The sequence below is a fragment of the Thunnus maccoyii genome, chromosome 9, assembly GCF_910596095.1.
Source record: "Thunnus maccoyii chromosome 9, fThuMac1.1, whole genome shotgun sequence".
NCBI classification, from domain to species: Eukaryota; Metazoa; Chordata; class Actinopteri; order Scombriformes; family Scombridae; genus Thunnus; species Thunnus maccoyii.
Genome location: NC_056541.1, coordinates 3254498 through 3275729, shown reverse-complemented (window position 1 = coordinate 3275729; position 21232 = coordinate 3254498). Strand labels below are relative to the sequence as shown.

At 41.2% G+C, this 21232-nt stretch overlaps 1 protein-coding gene across 1 annotated transcript; it reads left to right on the top strand.

Moving 5' to 3' along the window:
• The first annotated feature begins 5 nt into the window (after positions 1-5).
• Positions 6-21224, top strand: LOC121903375 (protein HIRA). Its single transcript, XM_042420323.1, has 25 exons — positions 6-276; positions 1595-1657; positions 3116-3226; positions 4647-4737; positions 4955-5049; positions 5176-5271; positions 5890-6050; positions 7041-7208; positions 7296-7409; positions 7820-7890; positions 8464-8569; positions 9411-9632; positions 9902-9987; positions 10911-11111; positions 11238-11381; positions 11509-11725; positions 12083-12190; positions 12797-12945; positions 13821-13982; positions 14934-14992; positions 15538-15643; positions 15861-15983; positions 16077-16240; positions 16330-16418; positions 18529-21224. The coding sequence occupies exons 1-25, from the start codon at positions 240-242 to the stop codon at positions 18643-18645; spliced, it is 3060 nt and encodes a 1019-aa protein (XP_042276257.1). The 5' UTR covers positions 6-239; the 3' UTR covers positions 18646-21224.
• Positions 21225-21232: the final 8 nt, after the last annotated feature.

The window sequence follows — 21232 nt, the reverse complement described above, 5'->3', positions numbered from 1 at the left end:
GTGCGTGGTGTCACCTCGTCAATCGTCCGGGTCGCTGCTGCCGCCGCCGCCGCCGTTGCTGCTGCTGCTGGTGGAGATGCTGCTGCAGAGATGGAGCTGAACCACAAAAACAGCAAAGTATCGGGCAGAGTTTGAAACAAAGGGAGGGGGCTTAGCGTTAGTTCTCCAGCTGAACTGATCGCTGGAGGGATTTGTGTTGAAAATAAGATAAGTTTTTTACAAAAACATATCGGTTGAAGATGAAGCTGCTGAAGCCGAGCTGGGTGAGCCACAACGGTAAGCTTGTGCAGGAATCTGTTGGACCAAGTTGGGCTTTTGTTATCGGAGGGGGGCGAACTGATAAGGAGGCATGATGGTGGAGGTGGTCGACACTTGTTTGACTTGTTTGTCACTTGATAGCCACTCACAGGCCAGACTTTCTTCAACAACTGAACACACACACACACGTGGTGTTTTTTTTTGTCATTATCAGTATCACTCCTCTCTGCCCCAAATGTATTAATGTTTGCTAACCTTAGCTAGCTGGCTAGTTAGCCCCCCCGGCTAGCTCGGATGCCCTGACTGTTAGCTAACTTAACTTACCTGCCAAATGACCCACATCGAAGTTGTTGTCTAAAGTGACTTATTGTTTAATATTTTTGGGCGTCCAGTACGGACATCTTATTTTAATGACAGAGAAGGAGCTACTGAAGTGTCTGTTTGTGAAATCTCACAGCTGTCAGTTTGGAAAGTTAGCCGTTAGGAGTCGAATTTGGGCAACAGTAAACGGTTATTTTCATAAAATGTTTCGTTTTTATTGTATTTTTAGCGGGAATGTGAAATGTCAAACATTAGCAGCTGTGGGCCTGATTCAGTACAGAAACAGTGAGGACAGAAGCAGTGAAGTATAAAGCAAAACAGGCAGATAATCAAAGTTGACAAGTTAGACGAAGAACATCCTTCATATATGTGGGCTGAAACGTTCCTGCTCTCAAGAGTGTTATTGTCAATAAAAGACTATAGAGTTCAGCCAAAAATAACAAGAGTAAACAAACATACAAACAAAACACTCCAAGATATGCAGTGTACAATGATGTCAAAACATCACATTGGGAGTGATGAATGTTTGGCATTTTTAATTAAAAAGGGATTAAATTTCTACTGACAGACAAATAGATTAATCGACTAATTCTTTCACTTCTAGAAATTTCCAACTGGTCATTTTACAGATGTATCTCAGAATATTCGTGTAGGGTTTACTCCACATGTGGATCAAACAAACTCTTACAAAACCAGAAAAGAAAGAAACATCACACTGACTCAGCTGTGGACATTTACAGAACAGTTGAAGGATTTTCCATCAGGCTCACTGTAAAATACCTGGATCTTAAGAAAAAAAGCCCCCAGAGGTTACTGTGAAATGTCTTGTGTGTCCCGTATAATGTTTTGTCCTTCAACAACTACTTATGTCTTCTGTTGTGGATTGTTATTGTTTATCAGTCGATCTACAGTATCTGTCTGTGAATCTAATAAAAGTGTAATTTGACTAATTGTTTTTTCAGAGCTATTGATTATAATATAATAAATGGTGTGTTATGTGTTTTGTTTATCACAGGCAAACCCATATTTTCAGTTGACATTCACCCTGATGGGACAAAATTTGCAACTGGTGGGCAAGGTAACACACACACACACACACACACACACACACACACACACACACACACACACACACACACACACACACACACACACACACAGAGGGAGTGTTGTGATATATTTCTTCATCCTCTGGCACTGAACCTGCATCAACCTCTTGTGGGATTTAGTTCTGAAATAGACATCTGTGTTCTGTACTTAAGGTTCATATTCATGGTGTACAGCATATAGTGTAGTACTGGGATGCCAAATGTCTTTTTGTACACCCTCCTGCAGAACAAAGAGTATATATTATTACATATAAAAATTTGTGTTCTTTACTTATCTCTCTTTGTGTGGAGTCTACAAATTAAAACACCAGAAATAAAATGTGTCTTCATTCCACCATAAAACCAAAACTGGTCAAAACTCCTCCAGCACTCGTAGTGCAACTTGCATCCGTCCGTTTTCTTTACTGCTTATCCTCTAGAGGGTTGCGGGGGGGCTGGAGCCAGACTCACCCTGGACATGCTGCCAGTCAGTCACATAACATAACATATAATATAGACACAGACCACCTAGCAGTTACACTCAAAGCCCCTGAACAGGGACCTGAACCCTGGACCTTCAGAGTAAAAGTCTGATTCTCTACCGTCTGAACTGCGCAGACTCCGGGTCTATTTATTGAGTAACTTTAATTAATTCAACACATGGCGTATATACATGTTCCAGACAGTTTTTCATTATAAAAGTTGCTGTAAATTTATATCACAGTACAAAAATAATATACAAATAAATTAAATTGTACAACAAATAACAAAATGTAGGGAAAAGAAAGAAGAACAAAAACCTTCTGCTAAACAACTGGAGGAAATCTGAAATGTTTAAATAATCTAATAGTTTTTGCAAATTATAAGTTTTGATTTTAAGTTTTCAATAGTTGTCAAATATGTTTTAAAGGTATGTTGAGGGTAACTCATTTCATATGGATATAATATTTTGCCAAGATATTAATCAAGTTAATTAAGTTTCGTCTGCTGAGAAGTTGGGATTATTAAAAATAAGTAATGTATCAGTCTTTGTTAATATGATACTTACTGAAATTTTAAAAGGAAGTGTTTCTTCTTCAGGTTCATCATACAACACGTCATAAAGAACATTAAAATAACATTTATATAGGAGTGTGTATGTGGAGCAGGTTGGTCACTAAATCACTTCCATTGTTTGTGTGAAGTGACTTATTTTAATAAGACATGTAGTTAGACTGTTGCACATTTATCCACCTGCTACAGTCAGATAGTAAGTTTATGACTTCTTTTATTTATCCATGTTCGCTGGCTTTTTTTGGAATCGTCTGATTGGTTGTTTATACGAGATGATTTATCGTTGTGTTATTGTCAGATTTATGTTTGTGTATGTTAAATAAATAAAATCTAATTTGTTTAAGTATATGGAGGGAAAAAGGTAGATGTGAATCATCTGCTGAATCTGTTTTCAGGGGAGGATTCGGGGAAGGTGATGATCTGGAACATGGCGCCTGTCCTCCGAGACGAGGATGAGAAGAACGAGAATATTCCCAAGATGCTTTGCCAGATGGACAATCACTTAGGTAACAAGCCTCCTCAGGAAACTGTTTTTATCTTCATGTTGATTAAAAAAAAGAAAGAGTGTTGAATATAGAATCGTTCGATTAATTCAGGTACTCGTTGATCAGTAGACGTCTGTGATCAGTTCCTCATGAGATACAGTTTCTACTGGTTTATCTAATACTGAAACCACTTCTGCTGCTACATAGTTGTGGATAGAACAAGGTTGGATGATGTGTCGTCCGTCACACTGAAAAAGAAAAAATTTGATGTTTACCTTCATAGTTTAGGTTTGTGTGTAAACCAGCTGTGAGAGTATAGTTCAGAAACATGGAGTCTGTCTGTTAGCTTTAGCTTAAAGTACAGTTTCCATGTCTGCCAGGGTCCAAAATTTATGACTGCACTGATCACGTCTGTGTTTGGACGATATCCAACCCTTTAGATCTGTCTTTAAATCTCCTCCTCTGACACAGAAGCCATCAGTACAGATTTATAGTGAACGCAAGCAGCGGAGGAACTGTGTGAGAATACGCAGAGAAGAATTTACAGACAATTAAAAAAAACTGCCATTTTCATCACTTTTTGTTGTTGTTGTTGGTATTTTGCTTTTATCTGACAGTCACAGTGATAGAGAGAGAGACCAGTGTAGAGGTATGACATGTAACACAGGCTGATATTGTCTCGTATGCAACCTTTAACTGCTCATTGTGAGAATTCTTTTAAATTAATGTGCAGAAAGAAGCTTTTCACTGCTGTCAGACCGTCAGCACAACACGTCTGAAACAGCGCAGACGAGCCATAAAATTTCATTTACATGTTGAGTTATTTCTAAGACAGTTTTCACCGCCAGTACTAGACTAAGAAAACCTGGTCTGACCTGCCAAATATGACAACAACTAATCTTTCCACGTTTTAACTCTTCTGTTCTGCAAACACACAGATTCTTCTCCTCTCCTCTTCTCCCACAATCAGCACCAAACGTCCTTGAAGTTACAGACTTGCTTTGATTCATTTTTTCTTTTTTTGCCAACAACTTGAATCAGCAGTGCTCCTTCTATGACCTTTTCTCCTACATTTAAATCTATTGTCAGTACTTCTAGTATCAGTACTAACAGCAGTGACCTGCCAGTAGCTTAAGTTTGGAGACATCTGAAGGAAAAAGAAATCAAATTGAAGTTGTTACTGTTTGTAAAGAAGCAATTTATTGAAATATATTCACTGTTCATTGCAAGAACCGGATTAAAAATAACTACATCTGTTCAGCATTAACGACAAAAAAACACACACAATCTGCTGCGGTATGAAAGAGACACAACAAATGCACAGGCGGTCAGATTGAACAATAAGAGCGTCTCACACACCGCTGCTATAACTGCCTCCTCAGCAGAAATCCAAACCAGTTACATTTATAACCTGAGTAAGCAGAAGTGTTTGTCTGTGCAGCGTGTGTGAACTGTGTGCGCTGGTCCAACAACGGGCTGTACCTGGCATCCGGAGGAGACGACAAGCTGGTCATGGTGTGGAAGAGAGCCGCGTACGTACACGTGCACGCACACACACACACACACACACACACACACACACACACACACACACACACACAGTGATTCATCTTTTGTTGTCTTGAGTTTATGCAGATTTAAATTTATTGTAGAAAACTGTTTGATCTGTACAGTCGGAGCTGGTGGTTGTTGATGTTTGATATTTGCTGTGTGTGTGTGTGTGTGTGTGTGTGTGTGTTTTCTCTGCAGCTTCATCGGTCCGAGCACGGTGTTCGGGTCGAGCAGTAAGCTGGCCAACGTGGAGCAGTGGAGGTGTGTCACCATCCTGAGGAACCACACTGGAGGTTTGATACACACACAAAACCCACTTCCACAAAAATGCACACAGAAAAAAACACCGTCTCTGGACTCAGGTTGTGATGTGTGTGTGTGTGTGTGTGTGTGTGTGTGTGTGTGTGTTTTGCGTGTAGATGTGATGGACGTGGCGTGGTCTCCTCATGACGTGTGGCTGGCTTCCTGCAGCGTCGACAACACCATCGTCATCTGGAACGCTCGTAAATTCCCAGGTAGGAGACTCAGCTGAGAGAGAGACCAGAGCTCAGTCTGTCTGTAGCATCAACACAACAACAAGAGGAAACTGGTTGACTGATTAAAGGGAAAGTTTTTATTACACGGAAAAGTTCCACTCGACTACATGTCATTTTATTTGTGAGAAGAAGAGTTTTAAGCAAACTTCGCGGTCAAGATTCATTTTTCAAAAGTGATTCAACTTAAAGTTCTTGAGAGGCTGCAGATATTTTTTTGAGTGATGGATCATAACGTAACACTCTGCTGCTGAGCCCAATCAGTAACCAATAAATTAAAAACAACAATCTTGGATTGTGCAGTTTACATTACAGGAATTATTGTTACATATAGCTGGGAAATACTGACAAAAATGTGATAATAAATGTCACTAAATTCATGCACTCAATAAATAATTGAGGGCTTTATTTTCCTTACTGTATAACAGTGACACGGGTATTAAATTACATCTTTTATCTGTTAATAAAAACCCTGCAGAAATCCTTTAACCTCCTTCTAAAAACTCACTACAGCGTCTTACTCTTACTAAATCATTATCCAGTATAACCAGTCAGTAGAGCAGGAACTTTTTTACCACTCTCCCTGTTTTGTGTCTCCAGAGATGGTGACGTGTCTTCGGGGACACACCGGGCTGGTCAAAGGCCTGACGTGGGATCCGGTGGGGAAATACATCGCCTCCCAGGCCGACGACCACAGCCTCAAAGTGTGGAGGACGGTGGACTGGCAGATGGAGGCAAACATCACCAAACCCTTCAGTGAGGTACGGTCACGCTCAGTTGTTAGTTAATATAATGAGAAGTAGGGATGCACAATATTATCGGCACGTCATCGGTATCGGCTGATAAAAGCTCTAAGATGAAATATCGGCATCGGCCATTTTCTGCTGATTATGAGAGGCCGAGTTGTTGCCTTCTCCTCCGCAGGCTCCACTTCACTCAGGCTGCCCGTCAGACCCGCTGCTTCTGCCCTCTTTAACCTGAATAACAAACCAGGGCTCGGCGCTCTGGTTGGATTCACATGCAGAACCGGGGCTAATGTTAGCTAAGAGGCTAGCAGAGGCTAGCTGGCTGTGCTTCCCTCCAGTCATGCTGCGGCTAACGCTCTGCTAGCCTCTCAGCTAACGTTAGCCCCGGCTTGTTATTCAGGTTAAAGTAGGAAGAAGCAGCAGGTCTGACAGGCAGCTGAGTGAAGTGGAGTCTGCAGAGGAAGCACCGGGACCGTCAGGGTGAAACAGTCCATCGAGGTGCTGCGGTGTTCCCCTGCAAAGGTAGGAAACACCTCGGCTGACAGGATGTACCACTCTGTTTGGAAAAAAAATCTTTTTGGTTTATAACGGCGGTTGGCAACCAGCGTATTAGGTGCATTACCGCCACCTTCTGCTCTGGAGTGTGGACCAGAGATTAAATCCTACACATTAATCCTGTCTGTCTAATAAACTCAAAGAAAACTCTGCTGCTCCCACTTGGCAGGTTCATTAAAGGCTTCCTGACTTCTTCCATCATATATTTTCTTTCTTGATCATACTTAGTACAATCTAAGCTTGCATACATAATAGTCTCCTCACCCATCTGGAAAAAAATATGTGCAAGTATCTCGGTATCAGCACACATTGAGTTACATTGAGTTGGAAATATCGGCATATCGGATATCGGCAAAAAGTCCAATATCGTGCATCCCTAATTAGAAGTTGGTGACAAATAAAAGGAAAAAAAACTGATAAACCGAGTGTCTGTTTCTGTCTCTGCCTCAGTGTGGTGGGACGACACACGTCCTGCGTCTGTCCTGGTCTCCAGACGGTCAGTATCTGGTCTCGGCTCACGCCATGAACAACTCCGGCCCCACCGCTCAGATCGTGGAGAGAGACGGCTGGAAGACCAACATGGACTTTGTGGGCCACCGTAAAGCCGTCACCGTAGTGGTGAGTGCTACAGAAACTTTAGAGATAAAAACGCTACTTTTTACCTTGAAGTGTCTTTTTTTAATTTTCTGGTTTCTGTTTCTGTAGAAATTCAACCCAAAGATTTTTAAGAAGAAGCAGAAGAACGGCAGCTCTCCGAAGCCCAGCTGTCCGTACTGCTGCTGCGCCGTCGGCAGCAAAGACCGATCGCTCTCCGTCTGGGTCAGTTCACGCTTCAGTTAGTCGTGAAGTGGAAGGAAATGAAAACACATGTAAATCAGTATCAGTGGGGGACCGGGAGCTCAGTCAAGTTTCAGTTTTCACAGCTCGCTTCTGTTCTTCAGAAGATGTTTTCTGACGTTCGTTCCTGTTCAGCGTCCTCAGAGATGATCCGTCTCACAAAATATAACAACTCGCTGATTTGTCTCATTGAGTCTTGAGTGTGAAGAAACAGGCACCAAACTGAGCTGTTAGTTTTGGGTATTAGTGGTTTTAATTTTAATTACACACATTTTTACAAAAAAAATGTTGAATTAAATAACTTTTAAGTACAAAACCTCCATTCTGGTTCATTTTTAACAAGGAAAACTGTCGTAATCGTGATACTAATTTAGTCTCTTTGTTCTGTCCAGCTGACGTCTCTGAAGCGCCCCCTGGTGGTCATCCATGATCTGTTTGACAAATCAATTATGGACATTTCCTGGTGAGTTTTGTATTTGGACAACTGCACACCATGTTCCAGATAGAACCCAGTCATCCCAGTGAATCGTCACATAGACCTTATATTGGGATGACATCTAGCACATAAAAACAGCTTTGAGATCATCTTGAGAAGGACGAACTATTCATGGTTTACAGTTTTATAATACAAACAGTGATATTTGACCTTGTTTGCAGTTCAGTGTCTCCAATCAACAGTTAACAGATATCTCTTTTATAATGGCCCGTACATGTCGGGCACCAGGGGAGTTCTGTTGCATTACAAAAAAAAATGTTTTCAGGGTTTGAAAGATAATGAAATGTTAATTTCTGTTGGACCCAATGATTCAAATTGTGGTAATACATGGAGTCATTTTCAATGTTTGTGTTGCTTAGGAAAATGTATTCATTATTTTAAGTTGCGTACAGGAAAAATGCATCATGTGACCTGTAATACCAAATGTGGCCACTACACCAAAAAACACAACATCACAGCCCAGCGCTGTTCCTCTGGGCTTGGTTATTACATCCACGGCCTGATTCTGACTCTGTGTGTGTGTGTGTTTGTGTTTGTCAGGACTCTGACAGGTCTGGGGATGTTGGTGTGTTCGATGGACGGTACTGTGGCCTACCTGGACTTCTCATTAGATGAACTGGGAGACCCTCTGAGTGAGGAGGAGAAGGTCAGACACACATCATGTAATCACATCAGGCTGTTGTTCTGTACAGAAAACCACTTGTTAAATTAAACACTTGACTAAAAGCTTTGAGTTAAAGATCTGCTACAGACATGCTTTAAGCATAGACTGTATAAAAATATGGACGTAGTTACCGTGACGTCACCCGTTGGTTTCTGAAAAGCGGTTTTGAAGCTCAAAGTGAGCCGCTCCGGCCGTCGCCATCTTGGCAGTGCGTGATGCTGCCTAACTCCCAGCCAATCAAAAATGGGCAAAGAGGCGGGCCGAATGGCTGAAACAAGCCATCTAGCGGCTGGCGGACCTGTCACTCAAAGCAGCCATGTCCTTCATTATGCAGAACTTTACAGCTTAATAAAATTTAAACGGGTGAGTTATAAAAAAATTCACCCCCGTACAGTTGTCATGAAAGAGGAAATTAACTACAGAGACCTAAAGCGTTTTTTGTACCAGGCTGTAAACATGTTTATTTCTGCTGTAAAGTTGGACATTTTAACATGTGGGTCTATGGGGATTTTGGAGCCTCTAGTGGCCGTTAGAGGAACTTAGACTCTATGAATATGTGAATATTGTTCATTTCAAAAGTTTTCCTGCTGGACACAAGTTGTCTCCTCCTTCACTATAAAGTTCATTCTCAGTGTTTGTGAACTGGAGGCTTCCAGTGAAGTTTCCACATCACTCTTGTGTAAGTTTCATACTGGACCACAATTGGCTCCAAACCAGTTGTGTTGTCACACCAGCTTCCTGTTTGTTATTTTGTTCTTTTCTTCAAGTCATCAAAAACATTAAAAACATGAATCTCTCTCTTTTCTCTCCCTGTCGTGTGCAGAACACCATCCATCAGAACATCTACGGTAAGAGTCTGGCTATCACCAGCACCGGAGCCCAGCTCTCCACCACCATCATCGAGAACCCAGAGATGCTCAAATACCAGCAAGAGAGACAGAACTCGGCCCAGGCCCACTCGGGACCGGTCGGCGCCGGTCCCGAAGCCTCCGCCCCCAAACTCAACAGCGTCATGAACGGAGAGTCTCTGGAGGACATCAGGAAGGTGGGAAACAGGAAGTAGACCAACACTGAATCCTGATGCATTTGTAGTTAATCCTAATTTGTTCAGTTGTGTGATTTTTTTTTATACACAAAGTCACATAAAATGACATAATTTATACATATTTATGAAAAATGCATGCATTTAGTTTACCTGCTATGATGTAAACTGACACATATTCAAACATCAGTGTGTTGTATTTTTAAAAGCTTTCAAAACAAACACTTTTTTAAAATATTTTTTGTATCTTGAATTTGTTTGTCGTCTTGCAGAACCTTCTGAAGAAGCAGGTGGAGACGAGAACCGCCGACGGCAGAAGACGAATCACGCCGCTGTGTATCGCTCAGCTGGACACGGGGTAGAAAACATTAAACACGCCGTTCAGTTTGTTTTATTGTTTGACAGAAGTGATGCCTTCATTTTAAAAGCCGTTAGCTGTGGTTTGTATTGTAGCCCGACTGATACTGGATGTTTGAAGTTGACAGAAAATTCTCGCACGATGTTCACGTTTTTACATAAACGCATCAGGATCCCTTAAACAAGTGTGAATAATATAATTATCATTAAAGTATTTAATAGTTTCTAAATGATCTCAAACATCCACGAAAAATCCACCCAAACCTGACAAACATAAATTACTTCTCAGAATAAAGACACACGATCTAATTAGGGCGGCAGTCAACCAAAGAAAATCTTGGTCGACTAAAATCGCACATAATCTTCAACTCATCGATTAGTCGTGGGGGGGGGGGATATCAGATATTAAAAAATATTTTTTTGGCCTGGCGGGGGTTCTCGTTGTGTCATTATGGATAAACACTGATGTAGCTGTTGATGTAGCACTTTTCTCCTTATGAAAATAACACGGAGATTATTCGACCAATGAGAATTTAGTTGGACGAGAGCATATCGACCAACTAATTGACCAGCAGACTACAGCCCTAGATCTAAAAGAGACCTGATGAAAGTCAGATCCTGATGGAATAGACTCTCCACAGTTCTGTCTCTGCCTCAAAACACATCTGTTTCTGCTGTGGTGGTGATCATCATCATCATCATCATCATCATCACCATGTGATCAGAGCTGATACAGAGTTTGGACCCAGTCTCACTCAGGTTGTGGATCAGGTCTCAGTCACTAGGAAATGAGCCAACCCATAAAAACCTCTGCCAGTAGTAGTAGTAGTAGTAGTTAGTAGTAGTAGAGGCAGTAGTATTAATAGTACCAGAGGTAGTGATAGAAGTATGAACTGCAGTAGTTGACTGTCGTTCTCTCTGCAGGGATTTCTCGCCGGCTTTGTTCAACAGCGCTCCCATCCTGCCTTCGGGATCCTCCATGTCCAACCAGCTCACCTCCCAGCTCAGCTCTGACTCCAGCCCAGGACAGGCCTCCTCTCTGGGGCTCAGGCCCACACACGACCCCATGCTCAACCTGCCTCCACCCAACAGCACCAGCAAGGGCCTGGAGGACAACAAGGACGGGTACGCAGACCCGCTTCTATGATGTTCTGTTTCTTCTTCCTGTTGTCTTTTTTTTTTTATCCTTCACTTACGACTCATCTCATTTCATTCTTCTCGTCCTTATTTTCTGGTTTCTCTGTCTTCCAGTTCGAAGTCCAACCTGCTGCTCACTTCTGCCTCCAAGATCGAGCCAATGAAAGCTCTGGACTCCAGGTTCACAGAGAGGTCAAAGGCGACGCCGGGCGTCACAGCCGCCATCACCTCCACCACGGGACTCTCGCCTCTGGACAGGTGACCCACTCGATATTAGTGAAACTGTACAATAAAAATGCTACAAATTATGAAGCGAACCAAAGCTCAAAAAGAAGAAAAACTTAGAAAAAACTGTTCCTTTAAATAATTTCTGTCTTTCCTGCAGGACAAAAGACGGCATCTCCGCCCTCAAAGACATAAAAACCAAAGAAGACACCAGCAGCGACAGCGAGGACAAGATGGCCGCCATCAACAAGAACCTGGCGTTCACCAAGAGGAAACCCGAGATGCTGATGGACGGAGGCGAGGTGGTGGAGAAGAGGAAAAAGGGACGACCCAGGAAAGACAAGATGGCCACTCCTGTCGCCCAACCCTTCACTCAGGTAGAGAGATGGAGAGATGGAGGGACGAGTTTTCAGCCTCTTATGTTGATTTTATCATGAAAAACCAGAAAATAAGAACAAACTGCTGTTCAAGCTTTAAATAAAGTCTTTAGTTCTGTAATTATGGGAAGTCAGAGGGTAAAAATATGGTTTCAAACTATGAATTAAGTGTTTTAATCCAGAACTATTTGGCCTTTTTCCTCCTATTTGGTTTTTAAAGTACAAGCTGTACCTAAAACAAGTTCAGTAAAAGCTTCATGAAATGTTCTGACGTCCTTGGAATTAAACGTGTGGAGACGAAAGCAGACAAAAGATAAAAAAGAGTAAATTGTTTTTTTCCCTCCCTCTTCCTGTCAGATAACTCCTCCAGCAGAGCGGGAGTCCAGCAGGGTGGCAGCTCCTCCAGCTCCCGCAGCTGTTCTCAAACTCCCGACGCCGAGCATCCAGAAGGCCTTCAGCCTGCAGGTAACAAACACGCAGTTAGACGATCTATCAGCAGGACTTTATTACATTTAGGAGAACATACATGTAAAGTTTGTTTTGGATTTTCACTCACTTGAATCACTTGAATCAGTATCCAAACTCTATTTGTTGCAAACCAAACCAAAATTAAGTGCTATTACTATTTTATATTTGTACCTGAAAGGAAACCATCACTTTCAAGCTCCCTAATTAATATTAATGCAAAAACTGAACTGTAAAAACATCAATTCGACATTTTTTCGGGGGTTATGCGCCAAATCTCTGCTGTTGTCGCTGCTTCTGGTTGTTGGTAGCATGAAATAAACAAAACTGCAGTGATTGCAGTGGTGTTTTCTCACAGTATTTGACATGATGATACTTTCTTACTACACTATTCTGCTCTTTATCACCTTCTACTGGTGACCAGTATGAACTGCAGCACCATGAATAATCTCTGCTGTCTGTTAAAGTCTTTCTACCCAGAAACCCTGATGTGTTGTTGATGTGATCATTACCAGTCAGTCATTAGATATGAGGTGAACTCTATATGTGTGTGTGTGTGTGTGCGCGTGTGTGCGTGTGTGTGTGTGTGTGTGTGTGTGTGTTTAGGTGAGCATGGAGCCCTCGGTGTTCCTGGAGGTGGAGAACGAGGTCTCGGTGGTCGCGGGTACGAAGCTCAGCCAGCTGCGATGCTCCAGAGACGGACGAGACTGGAACACGCTGCTGCCCAGCTCGGTGGTCACCGCTGCAGGGAGCAGGTAGCAGCTTCCCCTGAGACCTGAGACACAAAATACATCTTGTCTTCATGGTTGATGGATTCATTTTGGGGTGTAACGATTCTCTAAATCCACGGTTCAGTTCAGACCTCTTTTTAACTTTATAAATGAACTTCACTCAAATTAACTAAGTAAACACAAATTAATAAATTAAAAAACACTTCTCTTAAGTCCAGTCTATATATATATTAACTAAGTATATAAGATTACCATATTTCTTCTAATAGCGGCCAAGGCCTTTATTTACCTCACTGTAGAGGCTTCCAGGCTTTACTGGAAGCAGGTTTATATTAGAAAGGCCTTTATTTCTAATTACCTCTGTCTGATAAGTACATTTGCTCATATTTTAGTTTCTGATCTGCTTTTGTTAATTATTTGTTACTGCATTACCAGTAATTACGGTAATCTGCAGCAGAGCCAGCTAACCTCCAGTTAGCTCTCTGCTAACTGGAATTTAATCATGTGACTATTCTCAAACTTTTCATAAAGTGACACATCAGACCTCCATCTGATAAGATTTCTGCTTTTAGATGTTTTATTACAGAAAGTGTATGAAACCTGTCACCAAAATAGTCAAATATTCTGTTATTGTTACTTATGAAGGAATTACAGTGAAAGTAAATTACTCCCCTTTTTCCTGGGGACCTCCTCAAACCCCCTCAAGGACCCCTGGGGTTACCTGAACCCCACTTTGAGAACCGCTGCTCTAGAGTTTCTAAATGTAATCAGACTGAATGGATTAAATTCTGATAGGAACCGTTACACCCCTAGAAATATTTAAGAAGGTCATATGAATACATGTATAATAAGAGCCACAGATATCTGACTCCGTGCTTCCTCCTCCTCCTCTCCCTCAGTGACGTCATAGCCGTCGCCTGTCAGGACAGGATGTTGTCGGTGTTCTCTTCCTGTGGGCGTCGGCTCCTTCCTGCCATCCAGCTGGCCACGCCCGCCTCAGCCCTGCACTGCTCCGCCCACTTCGTCATGGCTCTGACGGCCGGAGCGACGCTGTTCGTCTGGTCAGTTAAACATCGACGACGTCGACTTGATCCGTATCGATGATGTTTCGTTGTCGTCTTTGAGTTTGACTCTTTTTATGTCTCAACTCAACTGATTCTGACCCTAAAAAGTCAGAAGTATCTTAAAAAGCTTTGAATTCTGTTTTAAACTTCATGTACAACAGTCTTAAATATTTCCTCCCACCTGCTGTAGACGGTAACAGCAGCTGTTAGCTGTTAGTGTTATTTGTGTGTTTACAGGCTGTCAGCAGACGTTCTACATCTATAAACTATAAGTGAGATGGTTGATTGTAGGAAGCTGCATCATCATATCTGTAGCAGATACTGCAGCTACAGTATCTTATTGTCTCAGAACGGATGAATAAATGAATAAATGTTAATTATTCTGTTAATTTTAGGACTCTTAACTGGGTCCAGGTTGCATTCATTTAATTAGGTATTAAAACATTAGGAATTCTTCTAATAATTATCTATCGTCCTGTCATATTTTCATATTTTTTTTAAATTAATTAATTAATTTTTTATTAGTGATACAGTTAACGAGACACAGTGGAAAGAAAAGAGCAACTAAGCAATATAGATTTATTATAGGTGATAGAGAAAGGGGAAGAAAGGGGGAGGAAGAAAAAGTGAGAGAGATAATAATTATTATAATAATGATAATTACAACAATATATAGCATAATGATAATAGTCTTGTTTGTTAGTATATTTTGGCTGTTATGATCCTGAAACAGGTATTAAAAAGGTCTTAAATCTCACTCTGTGAACGCTGCATCACTGAAATTGCAGAGATATTTATATATATATAGATTTATATTGGTAATGTGTTGTTTTTCTTCTGTTCTAGTTCTGTAGTTTCTGACAATCAAGACTTTTCATATAGAAGTAAATAAAGAGCAGTAATGAGTTTTCTGCTTGTAATAACATCATTTTGTTGTCTGTCTTGCAGGGACGTTCAGAAACAGAAAGCTCTGGTGAAGAACGAGTCTCTGCTGACTATTTTATCTGGTGAGACGCTGCAGCATGTTAGGACACGTTAAAGGAACAGTTCAACAGTTTTCTTTCTTTCCTAGAAGGCACTGAGACGATCTATCGGTGTGTTAGATATGAAGCTGGAGTCACGATGTGATGAGCTACTTAAAGAGGAAATAGTCCAGCATGTTATTGACTCCCTCTAAAATGATCTTATGTCTGTTTATGTAGAGTTTAAGTTAATATGTTTCAACATGTTAATGCTTTACAGGAGTTTGTAAGTGTATCTTTCAGCCATGGATAGAGCCAGGCTAGCTGTTTCCATCTACTTCCAGTCTTTATGCTAAGCTAGGCTAACCATCAAGACATGAGCCTGATATCCATCTGACTCTTGGAAAGAAAGCAAATAAGTGTTTTTCCTTTTTGAAAAGTGTTTTTTTATGAATAACATGTAAAAACCTCACATTTAATTGTATTCATGAAAGCTGCAAACGACAGTAAAGCTGCTTAAAAACCACGTTTATTCTGGAGGATGCAGGCCAGAATTCATATTATGTGTGTTTGTGTGTGCGTGTGCGTAGGCGCTGACATCACGGTGTCTCAGTCCATGCTGACTCAGCAGGGAGTTCCAGTCATCGGTCTGTCCAACGGGAAGTCGTACTGCTTCAGCTCCTCACTGGAGACGTGGTGAGACACTGAAACCCTGTTAGACTCTGTAGAGACGACCAAGAAACACTTTGAGCTAAAAATACTTAAAGGATTCTTATAAACAAATATCGATCAATAAAGTAAATTAAATGATTACGTAATGAATCTGTAGGACATCCATCAACAGCTCTGAATGAACCATTTTTAATAAAAAACCGACATAAACTTCAAGAGTTTTACTGCGTTTTTCTCTCAGGACGCTGATAGCAGATAAAGGAGACTCTCTGGTCCAGTGCGCCGACTTCAGGAGCTGCCTACCTACCCAGGATGCACCTGTGTCCTCGGGGCCACTGGCCGTCATGCAGGGACGCAACCTCAAGTATGACAGCAATTTTTAATCTCCACTCCTTACCAGCCGGTAGTCTTTATTACCAGATAAAATGTAACAGAGAGAACGTGTGTCTGTCCGCAGCGCTGGCCGGCTGGCGTCCCGGCTCTCCTCCACCCCTCACCACCTGCAGCAGAGCATGACGCTGGCCTTCCTGGAGAACCAGCTGGCGTCCGCTCTGACTCTGCAGTCGGCGCAGGAGTATCGCTACTGGATGCTCATCTACGCCCGATTCCTCGTCAACGAAGGTCTGAACCACTTTCTACAGACTGCAGCGATACGAGGACACACAAATAAATCCATGCAGTGTTTCATATCCTTTGTTTTCTCTCTGCAGGCTCAGAGTATCGTCTCCGAGAACTCTGTAAGGAGCTGCTAGGTCCTGTTCACAAATCAGCTGCTACAGCCTGGGAGCCCACCACGCTGGTACGACAACAACACTGTTCTGTTGTGATAAATGTGGATAAACATGTATTATATAATATGTGTATAAATCAGAGCAACTTTACCCACAAAGACCACATACAGTCAGTAAAGTGATAACTATCTCGGTAGAAACGGTGGTTTCCATCAGAGACTCTCATATCAGCACTACAGGTAGCTTCTGATTAACTCTGCAGCTCTGCAAGGTTGCCATCCTACTGAGTTTTGGGTTATTTCTATTGTTTCTTGTTTCATATTGTCATATGTCGCCGTCCTGTACAGTCATCTCACAGAGTTCAGAGCCTGTTGCTGCAGAAACTTCATTATGACTAATGCACCCATGAGTTTAAAGGTTCATCAGATAACAGTTTAATTCTTCGAGACAAGATGTTAAAACTCTCTAGAAAGTTATCACAGCCTGAGTCGGTTTATCCCCCGTCGCCATGGTATCTACCAGGAATGTGTTAACAGAGCAGAGGTGTGTTCTGGGGTGATGACGTGTTGCATCTGTGTCGATGTGGAAATGAAGACGATCGTTCTCAGCGCGCTCAGTCGGTGTCGTCCAGCGTTCAGACTGAATTAAAACAAGGCGTGATGCTGCGGTGGTGGAGGGCGTGTTGTTTAATATGATTTAGTGTCCAGATTAATGTGTGTCAGACGCCAAAACAGAGCAGTTTGTAAAACTCACTGACAGGATTTTGCAACTCTGGAAAGTTTTCACGGCGGCAAATATTTTATCTTTTGTCACAGTCGGGAGGAAGAAAGTAGAAACATGATGTTCACGCTACGCAGTAAATCCACCAGGAATGTGCGCATGCATGTATGTGATTGGATGACGTCACGTTGCGTCACAGTTAAAGTTGAGCCCGGTTTTAGCTCCACTGTGTTGTCAGACTGGATCCGTTCAGATGACGGCTGCATGTTGGTCTGAATGAAGCCTTATTCTTCATTTTCTGTTTCCCTGTTGAATAAAATGGAATAATAATGATCTAGTCCTGTCTGAACGAAGCTAATGAGTTAGCTTAATCACCCCCCTACCAGTGGTGGAAAGTAACTAAGTACATTTACTCAAGTTCTGTATTTAAGTACAATTTTGAGGTACTTGTACTTTACTTGAGTATTTCCATGTGATGCTACTTTCTACATTTCAGAGGGAAATATTGTACTTTCTATTCCACTACATTTATTTGACAGCTTTAGTTACTTTTCAGATGAAGATTTGACACAATGGATAATATAACAAGCTTTTAAAATACAACACATTGTTAAAGATGAAACCAGTGGTTTCCAACCTTTTTGGCTTTTGACGTCTTACAAAAAGCAGTGTGTAGTCGGGGTCACATTTCACATGTCTATGAGTTGTTAACAGCTCCACCAAATAGTGATTTTTCCCTCTAAACTTCTCACATGCTTTCATTTCAATAAATGTTCAAATGATCCAATATTTCAGCAAAAATCAAAGATTAGAGAAAAAGTCCAAAAACTGAAAACAGATTTGTGTATCAGAACTTTGTTTTTTCTTCTTTCCTCTCCCATTAATCATCTCACGACCCCTCAGATTTATCTGCTGACCCTTTGGAGGGGCCCGACCCCTAGGTTGGGAACCACTGGACTAAACTAGCTAACTGTATATAAAGTAGTGTAAACTAGCTCCACCTCCAGCAGCTACAACAGTAACATGCTGCTCTAACACTGATGCTTCACTATTAATAATCTAATGATGTCATATATAATAATATATCAGTCAGAGGGATCAAACCACTACTTTTACTGCAATACTTTAACTACATCAAGCTCATAATACTTATGTACTTTTACTGCAATACTTTAACTACATCAAGCTCATAATACTTATGTACTTTTACTGCAATACTTTAACTACATCAAGCTCATAATACTTATGTACTTTTACTGCAATACTTTAACTACATCAAGCTCATAATACTTATGTACTTTTACTGTAGTAGGATTTTTTTCATGCAGTTTTTACTTGTAATGGAGTATTTTCCATGGCTGTATTGGTACTTTTACTTCAGTAAAGGATCTCAGCTGCTCTACACACAGACATCTTGTTATGAACTGTCTCTCTTCATTGTTTTCTGTGTTTTTTCAGGGTTTACGGAAGCGGGAGCTGCTGCGGGAAGTGTTACCCGTCATCGGTGAAAACCTGCGATTCCAGAGACTATTCACCGAATACCAGGATCAGCTGGAGCTGCTGCGCAACAAATAACACACACACACACACACATACACACACACATATATAAACATATATACTGCCATACACACACACACAGACAAACACACTCGGACTCATCATGAAACCAGTTCGGTTCATCCCGGATTAGCTCGGCTCGGCTCGGCTCGGGTAAATACTGACTGCTTTCATCAACTTTGGGAAGCTTGGAAGGCTGTCCTGGCTGAGACCTGAACAGGGAGAACTCTAATAACAGCCAGTCCACAGATTTTCAAGCGCTGGGACTTTTCAGTGCTGTGGTCACTGGGCAGATGTGGGTGCTTCTTTCTTTTTTTCTAATCACGATTTTTTGGTTTGAACAGTTGTCTTTTGTCTTTTTTTTTTCCTGCTAAATGTGTTTCTTCTCCTGACCCTACGCACCTCTCTCCCGCCCTCCTAATCATGAACTTAAATGATTCACTCAAGAGAGACGGTGATAGAAAAGGTTCGGTTCCCGTTAACTGCCATAATTCAGCATCAGCAGCTGTGTGTCCGGTTGAATCATAATCCAGTCTGTTTTCTGCCCTCAGACAGAAAGAGCAGAAGTGGGGAAAAAAGACAAAATATGAGTCATAATGGATGTAATGAAGCAATACGCTTGAACCAAAGTGATGCCTTTTAAACGTAGAAATAAGAAAAACACACCTGCACATGCGAAGAGAAGGAAATGAAGGGCATTCAAAGATTCAACCGGGGGGTTTTTTTTTTTAAGGCTGCCGATTAGCCGACGTTTTCTGAGTACGTCGTTTTTAAAAGCGGCAGCGAAGCAGAAAAAAAAACTGCCGCTACTACTGAAACCCAGGACGGACCACGGAGGAAATGGAGTCTTTTTTGTGTCCAACTTGCAGCTGATTCGAACCCACGAAAGCGTTCACACACACCAGTCAGAAGAGCACTTAAAGCAGCTCACGTATGAAAACTCTTTTTTGTGCGTCTTTTTATTGTATTGTAACGATTTATAAAAAATCCAGGCGAAACTACTAACAATTTAACCATCAAACTCTTGAATACTTGCTTCTCTTCAAGCTGTCGATTACAAGAAGCCATTTTTTTAAAACGTCCATCTTCCATAATGTTATAAACAGAAAGAATCATTAAGCTGAATTTCGCCTCTAAAATCAAAGGCGATCAAGTGTTTTCAAGCTGTTTCATCAAACATGGGATTTAACAGGAGGTTTGTTTTTTTTATCATGTCAGATAAATGAATTTAAAACCAAACTCAAGTCGGGGTCAAAAACTTTTCTCATAACATCTCACATGAAATCATAGTTACTGTATCTCATATTCTGCAGGTGTTTAAGCTTAGGAATGTTTGCTGAAAACACTCAGCGAAGCAAAGAAAACAGAATTTATTATTTTTTTTATTTTATATATATATATATAAACACACTTCTGACCCGCAGCTTCGTTCGTCTGAGCTGCGTTCATGTCAAAACACATTTATCATAAACAGCTGCTGCACAACACAGATTCCCAGAAGTCCTGAGAGATTTCGCACCAGATCAAATATCTCAGGACTTGGGAAGCCCTCCCCCCCTCCCCCTCCTCCCCCACCTGTAGCTCTCATACCTGCATTACAGATGATGGAAAAAAAGACAATATTATCTCTTACATGTTAATGATTTCACTTACACTATGATGATATGACTCCTAATACTTCTGCTGCAGCTTTTTATACTTTAAATCCAACAATAAGTCAGTTTTTTTTTTTTTGGATGTTTTTCTTGAGATTGTAGCGTCGTCATAATGTTCTTGAAATCATCTGACCGTCTCATCTGACCAGAGAGGGCCAGCGGGGGGGGAGGGGGGGAAGGGGGGAGAAATGCTATGTATAATTTTTGTGTGTGTGTTTCACTTCTTGTCGTTTTTTTTTTTTTAAATCAGAGCTTCAACAGAAACACGACCGTCAGTCTTGTAAAAGGCTTCAAATTCTCTTTGTTTTTCTGTTGCCGGGCGAAAACCACTGCGAGGAAAAATCAGTTTTTCAGGACAAAAAAGGGGGAAATTTTTTTGTTTGTTTTTTTTTTGTGTGTGTCTGACATCCATTAACTTGATATTTTAACAGGTTTCAATGACCCCGAAAGGTCACGAAACCTTAAAAAAAAAAAACACATCAATGAACTTGTCTGTTTTTGTCTACAGCAGCAGTAACGCACTCCTCTGCCAGCTGAGTGTGTGTTGGTGTGTGTGTGTGTGTGTGTGAGTGACAGAGTGAGTGTGTGAGAGTGTGTGTGTGTGTGTGAATGGAGAGTGTAATCAGAAAGCTTGTTTACTGCTGTATTTCACTGCACAGTGTCAAACAGCACTGAAGCAGACACACACACACACACACACACAGAGAAAGGAGTGAATCCCGTTTTCTTTACTAATCTGTACAGCGTTTCTTTTGTTTATTTGTTTAATTTCTCTATTTTGTTTGTTGTTGTTTTTTTTGCTGTTAGTCATTTTTAAATGTTTGTACAAGGCAATTTTTTTTTTGTTTCAATTTTTCTATAAGAAAAAGAAAAGATGAGCAGAGACGAGTTGAAATTTTGCTTTTGAGAGAAAAAAAAAAATTAAACAAATGAGGAACATTTGGCAA

What these genes read in the sequence shown, in the direction of transcription:
- LOC121903375 (XM_042420323.1), top strand. Translation starts at nt 240, where the DNA reads ATGAAGCTGCTGAAGCCGAGCTGGGTGAGCCACAACG. An exon ending in ATGGTGTGGAAGAGAGCCGC is followed by an intron (nt 4,738 to 4,954) that starts GTACGTACACGT and finishes TTTTCTCTGCAG; the next exon opens with CTTCATCGGTCCGAGCACGG. An exon ending in AGCTCCTCACTGGAGACGTG is followed by an intron (nt 15,644 to 15,860) that starts GTGAGACACTGA and finishes TTTTTCTCTCAG; the next exon opens with GACGCTGATAGCAGATAAAG.